Consider the following 19,701-nt stretch of genomic DNA (forward strand, 5'->3'; position numbering starts at 1 on the left):
CACTTTGTCCCAAATGTTAGGGATTCACCTCAAACTAGAGCACTTTCACTTTTAGTTATAACATTTAATGTTTAACCTTTAGATTGATTGCTAGAGCATTGCTGTATGGATACAAAAACACAACTTATACATCTTTGCCAGCTATTTTTAGTCAAATGCCAGATGTGGACGTTGGCAGATTTGTGACGCAACTACAAAGCTTCCATGTGAAGGAAGGCAGGATCAGGGGACAGCGAGTGTCACACTGGAGGTCAAATCTCAAGTGGTAACCCTGACAATAGGAGGGGGGTTCAGTGACCTTTGACCTCGGCGCACATCAGTCTCTGGGGAGGATCTCATCTTTCTGTGTTCTCTGCCTTCAGTATATTTTTCTTTCTCTTTCCCACTTCATCTCCCATCAACATGTCCCTCTTCTCAGTTTTTGTTCATTTTCTTTTTCTATTCTAACTATTCTTGTTTACCTGCAGCTGTCGCATGTCTGTTTTGTCTGTTTATCTCTTTGTTAACTTTTTGTCTGGTTATTTGTCAATGCCCTCTCACACTGTCTCTGTATTTCTGTCTCTGCTCATATTGTTTCCCCACTTTTCCCTTTCTACTCTCCTTTTAATTACTATCTTGGCTTCTACTTGGCCTCAACCCTTTGCCTTCTTTTCAGCCTCTCTTTCTTCTTGTCTTTCTCAGAGATGGAGACCAGACTTCTGCTCTCTCTCTCTGCAGCCAACCAGAAGCAGCAGATAAACATAAAAAGAGAGGCAAGATAGCAGCAGTGAAAAGCTCCTCGCCACAACAAAGCCCAGCACAGATAAACCATCAGCTGTTACAGGAAACAAACAGCAGCCTGGTAATATTACTCCCGCTCCCCCGATCAGCCTCTCTGATCAGTTTATCACAAAGATAGAGAAGAAAACACATGAAGACAAACATTCTCCAATCCCAAAATAGGTTACTTTATTTTTTGGAGACAACCTCAGTCTGGACAGTGTTTAGACAATAAGTATAAAACTGACTGCACAAAAAGTATAAAAAATAGTTCAACATAAATATGTGTTTATGTACAATTTTACATCATTATAAGTTAGAAAGTAGGTTACATTATATACACTGGCAAGGATGAGACCCTGAGATGGACTGTAAACATAATAAACATCCCAACATGGGACAACATGAGCAGCACAGCAGAGGTTCAGCTTCCCCCTGAAACAAAACTGAATGCTTTGTGTAGCACAGACTGCACACTATCACAGGATTACAGCTTAGTACAGTGAGTGTGTTGCAATCCACAGCGGCGTGCAGCACGTACAGTTAGAAATATGAGGCCACACAACTTAACACGGGGAGAAAACTCAATGAAAACGGATGGAATTGCAAATATTCCATCATGCATGGTTTCATTTATGGCTACTCATAAGCAAAAAACAACAAGAAAGCTTGGTGTGTGTCCCAGTGTCATTGTCAACGTTGATTTAAAGATGTTGGCATGAGTACGAGGCTGCAGCAGACTTTGGTTACCTATAACAGCCGATGAAACTGTCTATCACAGCTGCCACAGAAGTACAAAGGCAAACAACATCTACAAACACAATCACACCGAGGTCCTAAAACGAATAAAAGTGGAACCATGTCCCTTTGCCCCTCGCTTTTTCAGTGTCTTTTCTTGTTTTGCTCGCCTGTTTTGCCTTCTTAACATAGTGTGGAATTTATTCTTATCTGTAAACTGTCATGTGCACCCATGTAAATGCAGCTCACAGCCAATAAAGTGTGTATAAAATGTGCTTCAAAGCCCAATAAACACCAAACTTGTTGCTGCAGCCGAGCAGCAGACCACAGCCTCTGCTGCCTCTTTTTTTCACAAGCAGAGAGAGGCTTCTCCGGCTCAGTTGAGGGAGGTGAAGTGAGCTCGGGGCTTGAGGCACTCCTCAGAGTCACCCTCTTCCTCCCAGTCATCCTCCTCGTCCTCGTCCTCGCTGTCAGACTCGTCGTAGAAGCTGATGGTGGCCTGGACGGGGAAGTTCCTCAGCAGGGCCTCTCCGTCACTGTACAGGTAGTCGAACGACTTGGATTTGGGCCAGAACAGCCTGCGTGTGGAGGAAAGAATAAGCCTGCGTTAAAAATCAGATACTGACATGTTTTGGAGCATCAGTCACAGAATTCACAGTGCTGAGGGATGCACCAATATCCAATATCTTTGCACTTTGGCAGCAACAAAGTACTTTTAATCACAGAAAAGAACTGACTCAAAGGGTTTATCTGATTTTTTTTGTTCCAACAGGTGAACAAACAGGTTTTCTTCTATGTCGTGTACATACACGACATAGAAGAAAAAGAAGGAAAACGAGTGTCATGCAGCTTCAGATGTGGGGTTTGTGGGGTGAAACTGACCTGACTGGGTGCTGGAAGGCCTGAGGTTTCCCGTTGGAGGAGAGGCAGCCGGGGACTGAGGGTCTGGAGTACGGCTGTGGAGACAAAAGAGGAAAGCGGAGGGATGAGTACTCTGCAGCAGCCACAGGGAACAGCAGCATGTATGTATGTACACGTCATTTCGTTGATTTCATCCAGAACCACATATCCTGGCAGCACACTATCACATCTGCTGGGTGAAAACCTCATAAACCCATTTTTTTCTTTTCATGTTTAACTTTCAGTTCTGCAACACCAAAGGTTCATGAAAACCTTTAAACGCCAATTATATACTGCAAATGCACAGTGGTCGAGCCGTTTTCTTTGCTCCTAAATAGTTGACAATTTGCGGATTGGAGGTTTTTAACCTGACAACAGTGATATGTGAGCGAGAGAAGAGACAGAAAACAACAGATTGAGACTCACACAACTGCAAACACACCAAGTACCGTCGCACTTTCTCCCTCAACAGAGCTGGACAACATTCGCCACACTGCTTCAACATTTTCCCATCCAAGTGCCTCTACAAACACTTTAAAATGTGATTGTTAAAGTCTTTAAATGGCAGTCAGGTGGCCGGCGAAGCGCAAGCTTGTTGAGCTGGCACCTCAATCGGGGTGTGAAGGCAACAGCAGCACAGCGAGGTGTGTGTGCATGGGATAGTGGGAATTTCCCCTCAGCCTCAGAGGTGTCTGTTTTGGCATCTCTCTCCCCACTGTCAGGAAGCAGCGTGGCTATCGGGAGGGGAGTGGCGCCTCTGTCTCTCATTCACTGTATCCTTGGCAGGAAACTATCTCTTTCATCGCTTACATATAAAATTAATAATGATAGTGAAAAAATCACCCAATTTCACTATTTTATCAGCCAAAAGTCAAATATAAAATACAACAGGAGCCCTAAATGACCTGCCAGAGTGGCTGGTTGGCAAACTGACTCATGTGGCGGCACACTGGTGTTAATTCCCAGGCAGGTTGTCGCTGTGTGTCAGTGGGCCAGATGGCTGCAGCTCTTTGGGGACATGTCCTCATTAAGCTGGGCAAATCCAAAATCAGCATTTTAGCCTTCCATTCACATTACATTGCACTAGCGTTTCCGAAAGTCGGCTGTCCACACTGAAAGCATGCCCGAAAACGCACAAAGTCCCCTATTACACATGCACATGACTACACAATTTCTGCTTTACAACCAAGGGTGGGTCGAAAGTGTTTGTTTCTTGTGGATGGAAGGCTAAAGTGGAAGTAAAACGATGCATTTTGAAATTTCGCATGGACATGGCCTGAGCGACTTTTATGATCGAAATTGAGTGACACATACAGTCATAATGTTTAATGGTCACTTTCCTCACGGATTAGTAAAGTTCTTTGAATTGAATTTGAATTGATTAACTGTGTGCTTAATTTTTCAAGAACCTTTTGGAGTAAAATATTTTAAAAGATATACAGAAAAGCACATTAACAGGTGTGCCAGCTGGTATGTCCACTCCTTAACACTCAACAGTTGCAATGTAGTTTTGCCACATGATTGACAACAGCAAGAGTCTGAGATTTCCTACAACCAGACAATTGTAAACTAGTATTTCTGGTTTATGACGGCTTACCTCAGCCTGCACTGCACACTTTAATAAAGCAATATGCATAGAGTCAGCTGTTCATCTGCTAACCTGTCCTGTCTTCTCCATATTCTTATGTATGTATGTATGTATTTTTAATTGCATCCTCTGAAATGGCCAGTGTGGGATCAGCTGCATTGAACCAAACTGAATATTTTCCCTTCATAAGTCAACGCTGGCTGACTGGAATCCAAGCTAGCACACACTCCCCTCCCTCCTCCTGTCAGCCTGGGCTAAGTGTCAGCTTGGTGGGCTGGGATGTGAGGAGGGGGGAGGAGGTGCTGAAAGGCCGGTGTGATAGGGGAAACTGCTTGATGCTAACACCTTCCTCCATCCCCCCTCCCGTCCCTAATGGCTTCCACATGACTGACTGGGACAACAGGGGTTTTCCTCGACTGCCTCAACATGCAAACAGGAAAAACACCGGCATGCTTTTCCTGCTTGCAGGCACATCAAATGCTAAAGTAGGCTATATATACATGGAGATTTCTTTAATCACAAAATACAGTAAGAATGAAGGTAACTTACACATGCCAGCTTGCTTCTTGCCTGTCGGCCTGACTCGTCCCTTCCGGTGGTCAACCATGGCCTCCACAGTGAGCTCTGGCTGCAGGGAAATCAAAAAAAGCATGATTAAAGGAGAACAAACAGCACATTCATGCCCTGCCTGCGTGTGGTTCATTATGACTTCAAGTCTACTTGAAGTCTACTTGAAGTCATAAACTACAGCTAAATTGATCTGGGGCTGCTGTAAAAATAGATCAGATAGACGTCACGGACGCAAATTCACTTAGGGAATGATAGCTGTGTGGATAGCTGTGATTTAATATGACCTTGCCATTGATAAAGACATGTTTTCATTCTAGTAATATGCATAATAATCCATAGATTCTTCCTGTGCATACCATAAATCAGGAGTTCCCAAACATTTTATATCCATTTTTACAATGTCATTCACTAAGTCAGTCACTAAATGCAGCAGTAATGAAGTAACTCTTTCTCATTACGCTGGGACCCCATTGAAGCACCTCATGCACTCTGGAGGTCCCTGGAACCCATATTTGGGCACCGCTAACCTAAATTAGCCTATTGTTTGGTGGCTGTGCTCTTTTATCTCTGCTGCATCAGTGAAAAAAAAAAAAAAAAAACATTATAAGCTATTAAAAGCCGCTGAATTAGTTCTACTGCCTTACTAGAAATTGTGAAGAGTATATTTATATATAGCCTATGTAATGGAGGCTACATATCTAAGTTACATCTTCTATGATGGACACAATGAATTTGAGTGGAATCCCCCTTTTAAATTGAGAAACGCATTCCCTTCATAATTAGTATCTGACATAATGCGTCAACTCCCGGTGCTCAGGTTGATTGGCTGGCTCGGGTTCAAAGCCCCTGATAAAATACCGCATAAACACACAACCGTTAATTTAAATTTTTAATGCGTCAACGGATGAGAAGGGAAAATAGCCGTTCTCAACCGTTCCACCTCACGGGTCGCCTAGCGACCGCGCAGTCCGGCTCACAGACAGCAAGTTGTGTGGTTTTAGCTGCTGTTCAGCAACTAAATTGTTTTAGCCAGAGAAGCAAATGGAAATGTATTATTTAACTTATTGATTATAACCAAAGGTTTGGTTAACACGTTGCTCAACCGGGTTTAGTCACTGTATTTTAGCTGACTGGCAAGCAAATGTCCCGGCTATAGCTTTACCTCAACCGACTATAAAGCAAATATTTAGGCCAACGGCTAAAATGCACCATCACTATGCACCATCCGACCGGTACCTACCTGCCGTTTGTGTCCGGGCTGCCGTTCACTGTCAGCGGACGCGACCACTGCGCTGCACCGAAGGAGGGCTGTTTAACGAGCAGACATGCGGAGCTCATCCTTCCTGCTTCTGCTGGGTCTCTTCTCGCAAAAAAAAATTAAAAAAATGAAAATAGAAATTCAGATCTGAAGGGTGAGGGCAGGCGAGGGTTGTCGGTAGGACAACGGGTGGGTTCCCGGCAGCTTACAGCTTTCTTTAGCCGGGGGAGAAGCGGTGATCCTGGGCGTGGAGAAAGAGAGTGTGTCCGTCCGACCGCGATGCCGGAGCTTTATAAAGCACTGCAGCACGGGAGGGGGGCGTGTGTGTGTGTGTGTGTGTGTGTGTGTGTGTGTGTGTGTGTGTGTGTGTGTGTGTGTGTGTGTGTGTGTGTGTGTGTGTGTGAGTGATTTGGGGGTGTATGAGCTGCCAAATGATCCGCGGTGGGAGGGGAGCACGCCATACTGGGTTTGTTTGCCAGATGATCGACCATTTAATATTTTCATTGTAGATTTGAAAAAATCTACAATGAAAATACTTAACACACATTATTTGTTTGAATTTTTAAAAAATTCAAACAAATAATTATTTTTGTCTTGGCCCAAATCTGACAGTTAGGTCTGTGCAGCTCCCCAGAAATTTCATGATAAAAAATCCTGTATCATAAAAAATGGCATCATCATGTTGTTCAATTTACATTATTTATACTATTTATTAGGCTACTATTTATTATAGACAGTCCCCTCAACCACAGTCTAAATCCTAACGAAAATATGCTGTAATATTCATATACCTGACAATATACCTATAACTTAATTACCTTATAGTGACTATCCTACTGTATGGTAGGCTATTTTTTAAAAACTAGGCCATAATACTGCAGTATTCGTATAAGGACTTACAGAGTGCCTACCGAAGGCTACTAAAGGTTCAATCCATTGTAGCACATGATATTGTTTTTGTCTCCTATGATATCACTATAATAATCTTTAAATAGGCTATTTTAGGGCCTAATAATGTGACGTTATCTTACTTTATGATAGTCATTTGGTCTTTGCCTGTATCAGCTCTGACAATCCTATAATATTGCTCTAGGAACCTAGGCTATAGTGGGTTTATGATATTGTGGAAGCCTAATCCTGCGTTTTGGTGTCATAATACTTCAATATATTCAGACAATATGGTATGGGGAGTGTGCTTTTACAGTGGCTTTTTAATCTCCTATGATGGGTTATCTTTTTTCATTTGGGCTTAAAAAATATTGCTTGCTTGTCCAGCTCTCAATCTAATTTTCTGTCGTTAATTAGTTTAGTGGAGCTGCAGGGTGAGGACTCCTGCTGTCTTTCTCACAGATGGTGTCTAACTTTTCTCCTCGGTGTTTTTCCACACAGCTGACGGTATGAGATTTCTCACCGCCCCGCTGCGCTGAGCTGTTTATGCAAGTGGAGGAGCTTCACACCAAACTGGCCTCCACATGCAGCGAGGCACTGCTCCAAATTGATGGCTGGATAACAGGACCTCCACAAGGCAAAACACAGTAGACACCGATCACTTTATATTATAGAAAAGCAGGCTACCGGTGAATTTCTGTCGTCTTTTCATCTCGCTTGATGCTCGTGGTAGCCTACAGAAATTCTGATTTTCTGCTTGCTCTCCCATCCTGTGATTAATGGAAGCTCGGTTTTAAAGTAGCCTAATCTATTCCCACAATGAAACAATATATTCCTCTAGGAATTTTCTACATCGTGTATGGCGCTCAGTAGTGAGTTACTGACCTCATACCTTCATGGTGTTCTCATGTTTGTTTTTTAATCTCCTATGGCACGATAGGCTACAAGATTATTATTAGCTCGTAATATTTCTGCAGTCATTTAGCATGTAGTTTATGATATTTTTTAAAATCTTCTGTGGCATCATTGGAGTAGTGTATTATTATAACATCTGTATGGAAATTTACAGTGTAGGCTATTTGTGGTAGACTATTCCTATAATATTCCCGTAAGGAGTCATACTGTATTTGAGGTTTATCATAGGATTACTATAAAGTAGATTTTATTTCGAGCACACGCGTTCGTCTTGAGCGGGTGTGAGGATCCTCACCGTCCCTCAGCTCTAATGGGCCTAAATGGCCCCTAATGGCCTTTTTCATTTGGGCTAAACAAACCGACAGGAGCCGCGCGGCGCCCCGCGGAGCGAGCTGCAAACGGCACAAATGGGAGCGCTAATGGGACTTGGGGCTTTAATGGAGAAACCAGCGCTACCCTCAGCCACATCAGGCCTTAATGAAGAGGGCTTTATCTGGCCTGACACATGCATGTGGACACAGCGGGGAGGACAACTTATTTACTTAACACACATTTACAGAGAACAACTAGCCTACTAGTTAATTCTAATTTAATATAGAAACTATACAAACATTACAGCAAAGGCTAGACCAGGCTGTAATACACATGGAAGAATATTACAGGGATGTAGGCTACAATATTATAAAGAAAGAGTGGTGGAAAGTATTCCTATCGTTTACAAATGAACAAATAAGTAAGTAAGTGAGTGAGTGAATAAAAAAAAAAAAACACAAATAAATAAATAAATAAATAAAGTAACAATGGAAAATTACTCAAAAGTAAAAGTCCTGCATTCAACAAGTTCCTTCAGTGGAAGTATATAGCAGTATCATCAGTAAAATATAGTTCAGTGTGAAAAGTAGTGATTGTGAAGAACGTTTCCTTTCAGAGACTTAAATAACTGATGCATTAACCTGAAATAAGTATTTCAGTGTTGTAGCTGTGACTGCTCCATGTCCTGTTGGTTGGTCTACACTCTCACAATGCAGCACATCTGATGTTTCACATGGAAAAGCTTCTTCTGCAAAGTAACCAGTAACTCCAGCTGTCAGATAAATGTAGTGCAGGAGAAGATTTCTCTATGAAATGTAAGGCAGTGAAAGTATTAGATTTAGACAGATATTCTGGAGAGATACTGGCCTTGTATGAAATGTCAGATAGTTTTTGCCCAGTCAGTGTCGTCCCCTGTAAACAGGATGGAGGTTTCTTTCTGACCACAGCTACACAACAAAGCTGTAACACTCATGATGAAATTTTTGTCTCACACTTTGTGTAACAGTTGATAGATTTTTATTTTTTGTAAACACACATTCCTGTTTCAGTAGAATAAATGGGCTATCCTGCCTGAAAGAGCTGTTTTAGTGTCTGAATGCTGTTCCAGAGTCCTCTCCACCATGCTGAGAATAACATTTTAGGGAGTTTATGCTGAATCTTTGCCATTTTGGCCATGAAAATGCTCAAGTTTAAAGACACACATAAGTCAAACTGTGACTTGTAAATCCCAATAGCAATATTTCAAGAACATTACAGTGATTTTTTTTTCTTTTTTTTTTGTTATAGCAGTTTGTTCTAAACAGAGAGGAGGAATGAAAACAAACTTCAAAATGACAAGTTTTCTCAGATAATTACATTGATACCAGCTATATTTAGGGAACTGACTTAAGGCACACAGAAGTTCTGCATGTTGAGTATCATCTGTACAGACTAAAAATGAGCACAGCACAGGATGTGTGATCAGGATGATAAAGTGAAAGTCCTCATTTATTAAAACTGGAGAGAGGGAAAAAATGATTTCCCAAGTCGCAGGAAAGCTTTGGCTCAACGTTTTAAACCTCTGTTGTATTTATAGATAATATCTGATGGAAACATGGAGCAGAAGTAAACACTGATAAATAAATTGTCACATATTTAATCTTCTCCAGCTGTTTTGGGATATTGGTGCTTGGGCTTCAACATAATCACCCAGTCAGAAATGATGTTTTGCAGGCAGGTCAAAGGGAAGTCCACGTAATTTTAGCTTTGAAAATATGATTCGAGTTTAATGGTAAAAGCAGCGACACCATGAACCAGAAAAGCTTGTGTTCAGTTCCTCTGTTAGGGTGATTTGTTGTTCTGTAAATCTGCGTAATAATGTTGTTTAACACTCCTGACACATGCTTGTTAAGTAGCTCCCTGCAAATATTTAAAGTGCTATTTTCAGAGGCTGCTATGTGTATTTCCTAGCTTGTATTTAAATGAATGATGATCAGTAATTTTTTCTTGTTTCTCTCATGACTGAAAACTAGTTTTGCAGGTGATTTAGTTTGGAAAAAAAAAACTGTGCTTTTAGATATTTTTATTTCATGAGACCATAATTCATGCAGTTTAGCCTTTTGGAACCTCAGTATATACAGTAAGCTTTTCTTTTCTTTTCTTGTCTTTCTGTCTTTCAGTTCTCATTTCATGTTCTCCCTCTGTTCTGTCCTCAGAGGTCGTGACCAAACTTTGACTCTCTTCACCAAATTGTACAGCAGCTCTTTGGACAAAAGTTGTCTACTGATCCAAATGTCCTACACTGTAAAAACAAGGAATGGCACACTTGTTTACCCTGCCTCATCTCATCTGTTTGTGTGTGTGTGTGTGTGTGTGTGTGTGTGTGTGTGTGTGTGTGCGTACCCCCACTGTTTTCACATTTGCTGGCAGCAGACAGAGCCTCCTCCTCCCACAGAGTGAGGAATGCTGCTAATCGGTGACCAACTGCCCCCTTGTCTTGTCTACTTATTTTTTTTTTCTGTGGAGGCAACACAAGATCTTATCTCCACAAATCCTCCAGGTCAAATTCACAGAAAACAACTGTGTGTTGACCACATAAACAATTTCTCCTCTCTGCCTATATTCAGGTATGTTATTGGTATGGCATGGGCTCAAAGCAACTACCCAACCAAAAATGTATCTTTAAGCCAAGTATTTAGCATTGGAATAGAGGTAGTGTGATAGTAAGGGACCATTAAATTCAAAATTTGCTCAATTATATTGCTCCCCAGTTATTTCCAGTGAGACCAGGTGGCAACACATGCACAGGGAATTGTGGCAATGGAAGTGTTGTGAAGGCAGCTCATGGCACAGACAAGACAATGCAAAAAAGTTTAGTTGTGTTTTTCAAATACCCATAATATACTGTGTAAATAAGACAGCTCTGGAGTTGCTGTAAAGTGTATTTTTTCATTTTGGAGCTAGGCTAATGACTCTGGAAATGCTATCCATAGGAACCAAATCTTGAGACATACAGAGGTGAAAATGCTATCAACATTTTATTCCAGTCTGGGGAAGTCAGGGAAAAGGGGATTTTGCCCAAAATGTTGGAGAATTCCTTTAAACAAAAATGTCAAGGATTATTAAGGGAGTGGTTTCCTGCTTCCAGGAGTACCTGGCTGTCTCATTAACTCCCTGAACAGTGGTATTCGATGCACACTGTTTGTTCTTTAAGTGTGTGTACTTTGAAGAAGGAGGTTCTCCAATGAAATGTGTCGGCACAATAAAGTTTATTAAAGGGATCATGTTGTCGTCCTGAATTTTTTTCTTTTTCTTCTCAAAGTAATTATTACTTTAACATGGATATTTTTAATTTAAAAAAAAAATCTTCAAAGGTTAATTTTTTGTTCAGATCTTTTTGTAAATCTACATCATGACTAAGCTGCTTTTTAGTCGGAGACAGCAAACAGAAGCTCCTAGTCATCATCGAGCTAAAACAGGAATGTGGAACATGTTATACTCCCAGTGCTTCTGTCACACTGAAAATAAGCAGAATAAGTAAAGAAAAGTAAAGAAACGGCTCATTTTGGACTAAAATGTCAGGCAGAAGTTTATAAATCAGCCCATGATGATTATTGATGATTGGCAGAGTTGATGATCAGCATCGTGCGTTCGACCTCACAGCGACCCTGCGACTGCTTGGCGCTCAGTCCAGTGCCAGGAGCCGACTCTTGCCTTCTGCTCACACCTCTGGCTTCATTTGGGGAGGTGTTGGACACCAACACACACACACACACACACATCACACCTCCTCAGGCACACTCCAGGCCTGGTCAGCCCTCCTCTCTGTCTCCCAGCACCTTGTTAGAGCCAGGAGCGTCACCCTTAGGAGAAACACACCGGCTCTCCCAGAGACCTTCACTCTGTTCCCACATCGGCACCTACATGCACACACACACACACACACATATGCATACACAGACACACACACGATGACACACTTAGACAGTCTGCCAGCTGCTGGCTGCTCTGGCTCCAACATCGTGATTACAAAGCTGTTTGACAATCTTGGCAAATTTTGTACATTTCTCACTGTAAATATTCCTTCACTTAAAGCAGCAACGTGGTAGACATCACTGTGGTGTTTCTGCACTGCAGAAAAAACGAACACGTGTACTGTAAACACCATGAAATATCATAATGGCTAGCTAGCTATAAAATATCAACTTAGCATGTTTCGCTGGTGGATGGGTGGATGCAGACAAAAGGACGGTGGGTTGGGTGGCAGCAGTGACAGGTATTTTTCCAGTGAAAAAGGAAAAAGTACATTTCATATATTTCATATATAAACTCCCTCAGGCTTCCCCCAATCAGGTTTCTTTAAGTAATTAGGGTCTGCAGTGGTTTTTTACTTGACTTGTTAAATGCCAATCTGGCATTCACACTGGAGCTGGCAGTAGCTTGCCTTCACACTCCTTCCCATATCTTTGTTACAGCTCAGTTTTCTTGAAGAAACTAACATGTGCCTTTATTTACAGTAATCGGTGGCCTACCATATTCAGCAGGCTCACCATTTACCTTTAGCTGCTGTAAAATTGCTGCAAACAACTGGACTGACGTGGCTTGTTGCTAAACTCTCTAACAAGAGGAAAGGAGCTGTCACTGTAGTTTAATTGTTGTAGTTCTATAATTAAAATTAGCTAATAAAGTCTTCACAGATCTATTTTAGGACTGATTCAGTCAATTCATTCTTTGAAGTGCTGCAGAAACAGAAACACTGTGAGCTGCCCTGACATATCATAACTCAGCATGTCAAACAGAGTGCACTGTGTTCGATCTGTCCAACAGTTTTTCACCTGGACAGATTTTCAAAGAGACAACAAACAGTATTCGACTCAGTGTCTTCACTGAGGACAAGCTGTCCCCTATCCTAACCTTAACTCAATGCTAACCTTAACCACTGACTTGGTTTCTGTCCCCACTTGGACAAGCTGTCCCCAATTACTGGGTCTTAAGTCTGCTGAGTGTCCTTGACGGTAGTTAAAACACACACACACACACACACACACACACACACACACGTGCATACACATACTTAGCCATGCAGTTTGACGTGCTGCAGACTGACCTCTCAATTAAAAGTTCTGAATGGAAGCACGAGCTCAAAGAGACAACAAACAGTATTCGGCTCAGCGTCTTCACAGAGAATTTGATCCTCTTGACTTGCATTTTTCCTGGTTTTTGCAGCTTGCATTCAAATTGGACAAAATTGATTCATGACAAAATGAAAACATGTTTTAGCTGTCATAATTCATACATTTCACACTGAAATAAGCACTCGACCCCGCTGAGTCAGCGATAAAAGCTTCAGCTCTTCTTGCACATGTCTGTGGTTTTGGGCTTTGCTCCAGTTCTGAATTTGCTGAGTGTCGTCCAGTTGGACGGGAAGCATCTGTGACCTTCAAGTCATTCGGCTGATTTTCCAGCGGGATGCGAGGCTCAGAGAGTTTGACAATGTGTTGATGTGGCAGCTGACACGCGGCGTCCTGCTGGAACAGAAATTGTCACTCTGGTCGCTGGTTTTCACTGTCACTCTGACACAGATCCTCTCTGCACTGTGGATTCACAGCATCTGTTGCACATTAGAGAGATATGAACTAATAAACTATTGTGCTTTAAGTTTGACAAATGAATCACAAAACCAGTTATCAAAATGTTGCAGACGTTCACAGCTCACAACTTTAAATGCATTTCTTTACAAATATGCTCACATTTGCAAAATGCATTGTACGTTTATGAATAGTTACAACTATGAACTCTTGCACAAGTGTGTTTCAACCTTTCAGCACACAATGAACACACATTTTGTATTCCAACATACACTATATTGCCAAAAGTATTCGCTTAGGTATCCAAATCATTGAATTCAGGTGTTCCAATCACTTCCATGGCCACAGGTATATAAAATCAAGCACCTAGGCATGCAGACTACATCTACAAACATTTGTGAAAGAACGGGTCGCTCTCAGGAGCTCAGTGAATTCCAGCGTCGTACCGTGATAGGATGCCACCTGTGCAATAAGTCCAGTCGTGAAATTTCCTCGCTACTAAATATTCCACAATAAACTGTTAGTGGTACTATAACAAAGTGGAAGTGATTGGGAACGACAGCAACTCAGCCACCAAGTGGTAGGCCACGTAAAATCACAGAGCGGGGTCAGTGGATGCTGAGGCGCATAGTGCACAGAGGTCACCAACTTTCTGCAGAGTCAGTAGCTACAGACCTCCAAACTTCATGTGATCTTCAGATTAGCTCAAGAGCAGTGCGTAGAGAGCTTCATGGAATGGGTTTCCATGGCCGAGCAGCTGCATCCTTACATCGCCAAGTGCAATGCAAAGCATCGGATGCAGCGGTGTAAAGCACACCGCCACTGGACTCTAGAGCAGTGGAGACATGTTCTCAGGAGTGTCCAATCACGCTTCTCCGTCTGGCAATCAGATGGACGAGTCTGGGTTTGGAGGTTGCCAAGAGAACGGTACTTGTCTGACTGCATTGTGCCGACTGTAAAGTTTGGTGGAGGGTGGATTATGGTGTGGGGTTGTTTATCGGGAGTTGGGCTCGGCCCCTTAGTTCCAGTGAAAGGAACTCTTAATGCTTCAGCATACCAAGACATTTTGGACAATTTCATGCTCCCAACTTTGTGGGACCAGTTTGGAGATGGCCCTTCCTGTTCCAACACGACTGCGCACCAGTGCACAAAGCAAGGTCCATAAAGACATGGATGAGCCAGTTTGGTGTGGAAGAACTTGACTGGACTGCACAGAGTCCTGACTTCAACCCGATAGAACACCTTTGGGATGAATCAGAGCAGAGACTGAGAGCCAGGCCTTCTCGTCCAACATCAGTGTCTGACCTCACAAATGCACTTCTGGAAGAATGGTCACAAATTCCCATAAACACACTCAAAAAAAACCTTGTGGAAAGCCTTCCTAGAAGAGTTGATGTTGTTAGAGCTGCAAAGGGTGGGCCAACATCATATTAAATCCTATGGTTTAAGAATGGGATGTCACTCACATTCATATGCATGTAAAACACTGAGGTATGGTAAGGTAAGGTAACTTTATTTGTACCTGGAGGTAGACTTGGGTTGCAGCCAGTGAGAAGGCTTTCTTCACACAGACAAGAGACAGGAGACAACAGACAAAAAAAAAAACAAAACAAAAAAAACAAACAACAACAACAAAAAAAAAAAACATAGCACTACATCAACACATAGTACTACTACTACTAATAATAAAAACAGTGACAGATAAGTCACTGTTTTTATTGTGACAGCGCTCCATGTGATCAAAGGACATGAAATAAGTGCTACACAAATAAACTTGGCTTACCTTGCTCATCATGTTAAATACATTCCTTTGCAAAGAAGTATGATTGCAAGGTACGTGTGCCACACACACACACACACACACACACACACACACACACACACACAACACGAGCCCTAACCTTAACCTAATCCTAGCCTTTCCAGCCTTACAGATTGGAGAGTACACTGTGGGTTTGTTTTGCAGGCTCAAGCACGTCATTGGCAGAGCAACTGACACTTTCAGAAAATAATGACAGATGCTCTGAAAATAGAATTTTCTTCTATTTTGAGGTTGTTGGATTATAATGATGGGCAATCATACACGAATACACACATACACACACACACACACACTGTAGTTCTTAGATGATAGATCACTACAGACTTTAGACTTCCAATTTTCCACTGTCCAATACCCTGACAGTGTCTGACACACATTTTGGGATTAACTGAGCATTAAATTTCCCCTGATGCTTCTCCTCCACCCCATCTCCCAGTGTGTGAAGTTTACTTAGGAGGCTTTGCTACTTCATTTCAGGGTACTGGTGCAATACGGGAGCCAGTGGAGCAAAATGAATCCAATTGAAACCCATCAGGTCGATGATCTGCTGATCCACTGGCTCTGCCCTAAACTCACCGTGTCATTTCATCACTCGGCCTTACTGTTGTCCTGTGATTAGAAGTTACTCCTGCTCTAGATCTGCCAACATAACTGATGCTCAAACAGTGACCATTTGAACTCTTGCCTCCATTCAGAACTTTTATTTGAGAGGATACTATCAACGCAAACCGGATTTCTGTTTTCATCAAAGTTCACAGCAAGGTCAGTCTGCAGCACGTCAAACTGCATGGCTGTGTGTAGGCACGTGTGTGTGTGTGTATGTGTGTGTGCATGTAGGTGCCGATGTGGGAACAGAGTGAAGGTCTCTGGGAGAGCCGGTGTGTTTCTCCTAAGGGTGACACTCCTGGCTCTAACAAGGTGCTGGGAGACAGAGAGGAGGGCTGACCAGGCCTGGAGTGTGCCTGAGGAGGTGTGATGTGTGTGTGTGTGTGTGTGTGTGTTGGTGTCCAACACCTCCCCAAATGAAGCCAGAGGTGTGAGCAGCAAGCAAGAGTCGGCTCCTGGCACTGGACTGAGCGCCAAGCAGTCGCAGGGTCGCTGTGAGGTCGAACGCACGATGCTGATCATCAACGCTGCCAATCATCAATAATCATCATGGGCTGATTTATAAACTTCTGCCTGACATTCATATTGTCAGTGTAAAGGATGCAGACAGAGAGTCTAGCGTGCTGTTAGCAGTCAGAAGTTAAAATTCCAACTTTTAGCAAAAAGGTGTGTGTGTGCGTGTGTGTGTGTGTGTGAAGAGGGGTGTCGGGTCGCCCCAACACCTCCACAGGAGTCCAGAGGTGTGAGCAGGGTCAGCGGGAGAGTCACTCACAAGTCCATCCAACAACACTGGACAACAAGTGACCCTCCACTAAAAGGTCGACTCCTGTGTCTGAAGCCAGGCTGCACACTGAACAATAAACTGACTCCACATCAGTCTCAGCACAGGAAGGAACGGCTGTTAGAGATTCACTGTATCCTGAAAAATAGTTTCCAACCAGCTGTCATGAGCGTTTCCCCAGGATTAGTTTTGACTCCAGGAAAACCTCAGCGGGACTGAAGGATGCTCGCTGCTGAAGCGAGGCCAGGACGATGGTGCAGGTCCAGAGCTCTGTCTGCGTCTGTCTGTCTGATGTCTTCACACAGTTTAGCCAGGGCTCACTCATGGCTTATTTCCACTCACAGCACACACCACGGATGCACCCTGTATTTCTCAGTCCAGTCTGTTGCTGGCCAGTGTGTTTCTCCTCTTCACATGGATAAGTGGCCAAAGTAGACGTGATGTCACATCCAGCAGCAGCAGCTTGATATTCAAAGATCATGTCAGACACCACTGGTCCACTGAGGATGACACCTGGAGGGATGAAGCATCTTGTTGGCCGCCTGTATCCCCTGATGGGACAATGTGCTAATATGTTGTTTTTATGTTACTAAAACAATAGAACACGTGTTATGCACATGACAATAAAGTTATTCTGGTTGTTTTTAAGTGTGACTGTCAAACTGCTCACCCCCTCCCTGCCCACGCTTTCCCACAATCACTGTAAAGTGCATTTTAATGAAACCGGCCTACCTGAAATGATTGATATTAACTTCAACTCAGTGATCATAGACATGTTAAATTTTACCTTATATGATTGTATAACTCATGGAATGTTTTTTTTTTTATTATGCAATCAAACAGAATATAGCTGCAATAAAAAAATAAAATTAAAAAAAAAAAAAAAAAAAAAACAGTTTTGAAAGCAAAACTGCTTGACACTGCAATCAAAAATCTTTTATTGCCAGTAAAATACCTTTGTGATTAAAATGTGAATGAAAAACGTTTATTTGTGAATCCAAAAGTTTTGTTTGCAAAGATTGGAGACACGCCTCTGTTAGCCCGTTTTGATTGGAGTGACAGCTTGGCAACATCCAGCTATAATGTAATATTATTACCGCCACCTTCTGGATAGAATCAGAATGGCTACCATACAAAACTTGGGATTCACAAACAAAAGTTATTGATTTGCATTTCAATCACAAGTGTAATTTACATGCAGTAAAACATTTTTTTTTGATTGCATTGTTGATAATTTTGCTCTCAGATCTATTTTTTTTATTGCAAACATGTTAAGTTTGATTTCATAGTAAAGAAACAAAAAAAAAAAAAAAAAAACACTCCCAGACCTCTGACCTTAATTATAAGAACAAACATCTTACCAAGCATTCACTGAGCTGATCACACTGAACCTCAGTAAGAGTTAATGTAGCCTTAATATTACACCTCCCAGCATGCATTGCATTCTTGTTTGGGCAAAGATAGATACTTAGGATTGTTATAAAGGTATGTTCAGGCAAATTACTGGACAATTTCTGAGTGAACATTAAAATAATGACAGCGATGATGAAAAATCAGTCTCCACGTTAGTCTTAAACATATTTTAGATATTTTACAGGTGACTTACCATTTTCTGTTAGACATGACAGGAAACACCCAGCTCCTGTGTTTGCATCAGTGAAGACTTCTTGGCTTTTGGAAAGAACATCACACTTGGACAACTGACAAACCTGCATGTTAATGAAAGATTACACTTGGATTAATAGATTCCATTAATAACCACTTGTCAACATAACTGATCATTAGCTGATCAAACTGTCACAGTTAAAAGTTCACAGTTAAAAAGGAATGAATGACAGCTAATGCTTCAGTCCTGCTACAGTCAGCTTGCAGCTTCAAGCCAACAAATAAAATAATGTTTTCAGTTTAAGTGCCGGAAAATATTTATATTTTACAGTCCATGGGGCAGGGATTCAAACCAGCAACCCTGGAGCAACAAGATTGCTTCACTCTGAGCAGAGCGAACTAATAAACGGATTCAAATAACAGAACTTATTCAGTAGTGCCATCTAGTGACCTGAGCCACAAACTGCATCCTGATGCTCAGAGAATCAGATCAGCTGGAGTCAAAGTGCAGGAGGTGAGTTGGTTGAACACAACAAGTCGCATCAGTCCTTACCAGTAGCATCCAATAGAGCTTCTGTTTTCCTGTTTTTCCTCTTAATCCCTGCTTGTGCATCTTCCACTGAGATTCACAGACTTGGGGAAATACATTTGAAAAAGTCTATTTTTTTTTTTTTTTTTTACATGCACTTCTGCATGCTAAAACATTGTGCACATATACTTTAACAGAAGTCTGTAGACATATTCATGTATGTATGATGCATGTTTGCACATCATTTATATACTTCACACACCTGCTTCAGTTTCCTTCAGTTTTTTTCTCACTGGGACATTTTAGTATTACATTATATATAGTATAACATTGTACTTCCATCCACTGAAACTGTACCTCACCACACCTGCCTGACGGAGACTCTGACAACATTCAGTAAAAAGTGGCCTACATCTGATTTTGTTCCCCTTCAATCACACACATCTGACTTTTTATACCAATGTGAACAGCAAAACAAAAACAAAAAAAAAACAAAACAAAACAAAAAAAAAAACACTGAATCTGACTTTCTCAGTTCTGAATTGGGACACTTTTATATGTGATCCTAAATCAGATACGTACCTGATACCTGTTGATGTGACGGCTGTGTGAATGGTCAGATCAGGATTCATAGTTTTTTTCCTTGTTGAGAATGCTCACATCTCTGTCACAGCGTCATTATTTATTTGTCAGCAGTTGCAGCAAAAACAAAATTGCAGGATCACAGCAACAACAAAAAGGAGACAGGAGGTTACAAATTTAATAAATGTATGGAAAGATGCTTCAGTCCAGGCTGTTTTGTCCTCTTGCCCGCAGCCTGAACAGCTGACGGACTGCCACCGCACCACTGTTACCACAGCAAA

At 41.9% G+C, this 19,701-nt stretch overlaps 1 protein-coding gene across 1 annotated transcript; it reads right to left on the reverse strand.

Moving 5' to 3' along the window:
• Positions 1 to 930: 930 nt before the first annotated feature.
• ripply1 (ripply transcriptional repressor 1) lies at positions 931 to 6,113 on the reverse strand. Its single transcript, XM_030069001.1, has 4 exons — positions 5,796 to 6,113; positions 4,535 to 4,613; positions 2,380 to 2,453; positions 931 to 2,075 (listed from the first exon to the last, which is right to left on the reverse strand). The coding sequence occupies exons 1-4, from the start codon at positions 5,891 to 5,893 to the stop codon at positions 1,874 to 1,876; spliced, it is 453 nt and encodes a 150-aa protein (XP_029924861.1). The 5' UTR covers positions 5,894 to 6,113; the 3' UTR covers positions 931 to 1,873.
• Between the last annotated feature and the right edge of the window lie 13,588 nt (positions 6,114 to 19,701).

Source organism: Myripristis murdjan, chromosome 14 (genome assembly GCF_902150065.1).
Source record: "Myripristis murdjan chromosome 14, fMyrMur1.1, whole genome shotgun sequence".
In the NCBI taxonomy this organism is placed as follows: Eukaryota; Metazoa; Chordata; class Actinopteri; order Holocentriformes; family Holocentridae; genus Myripristis; species Myripristis murdjan.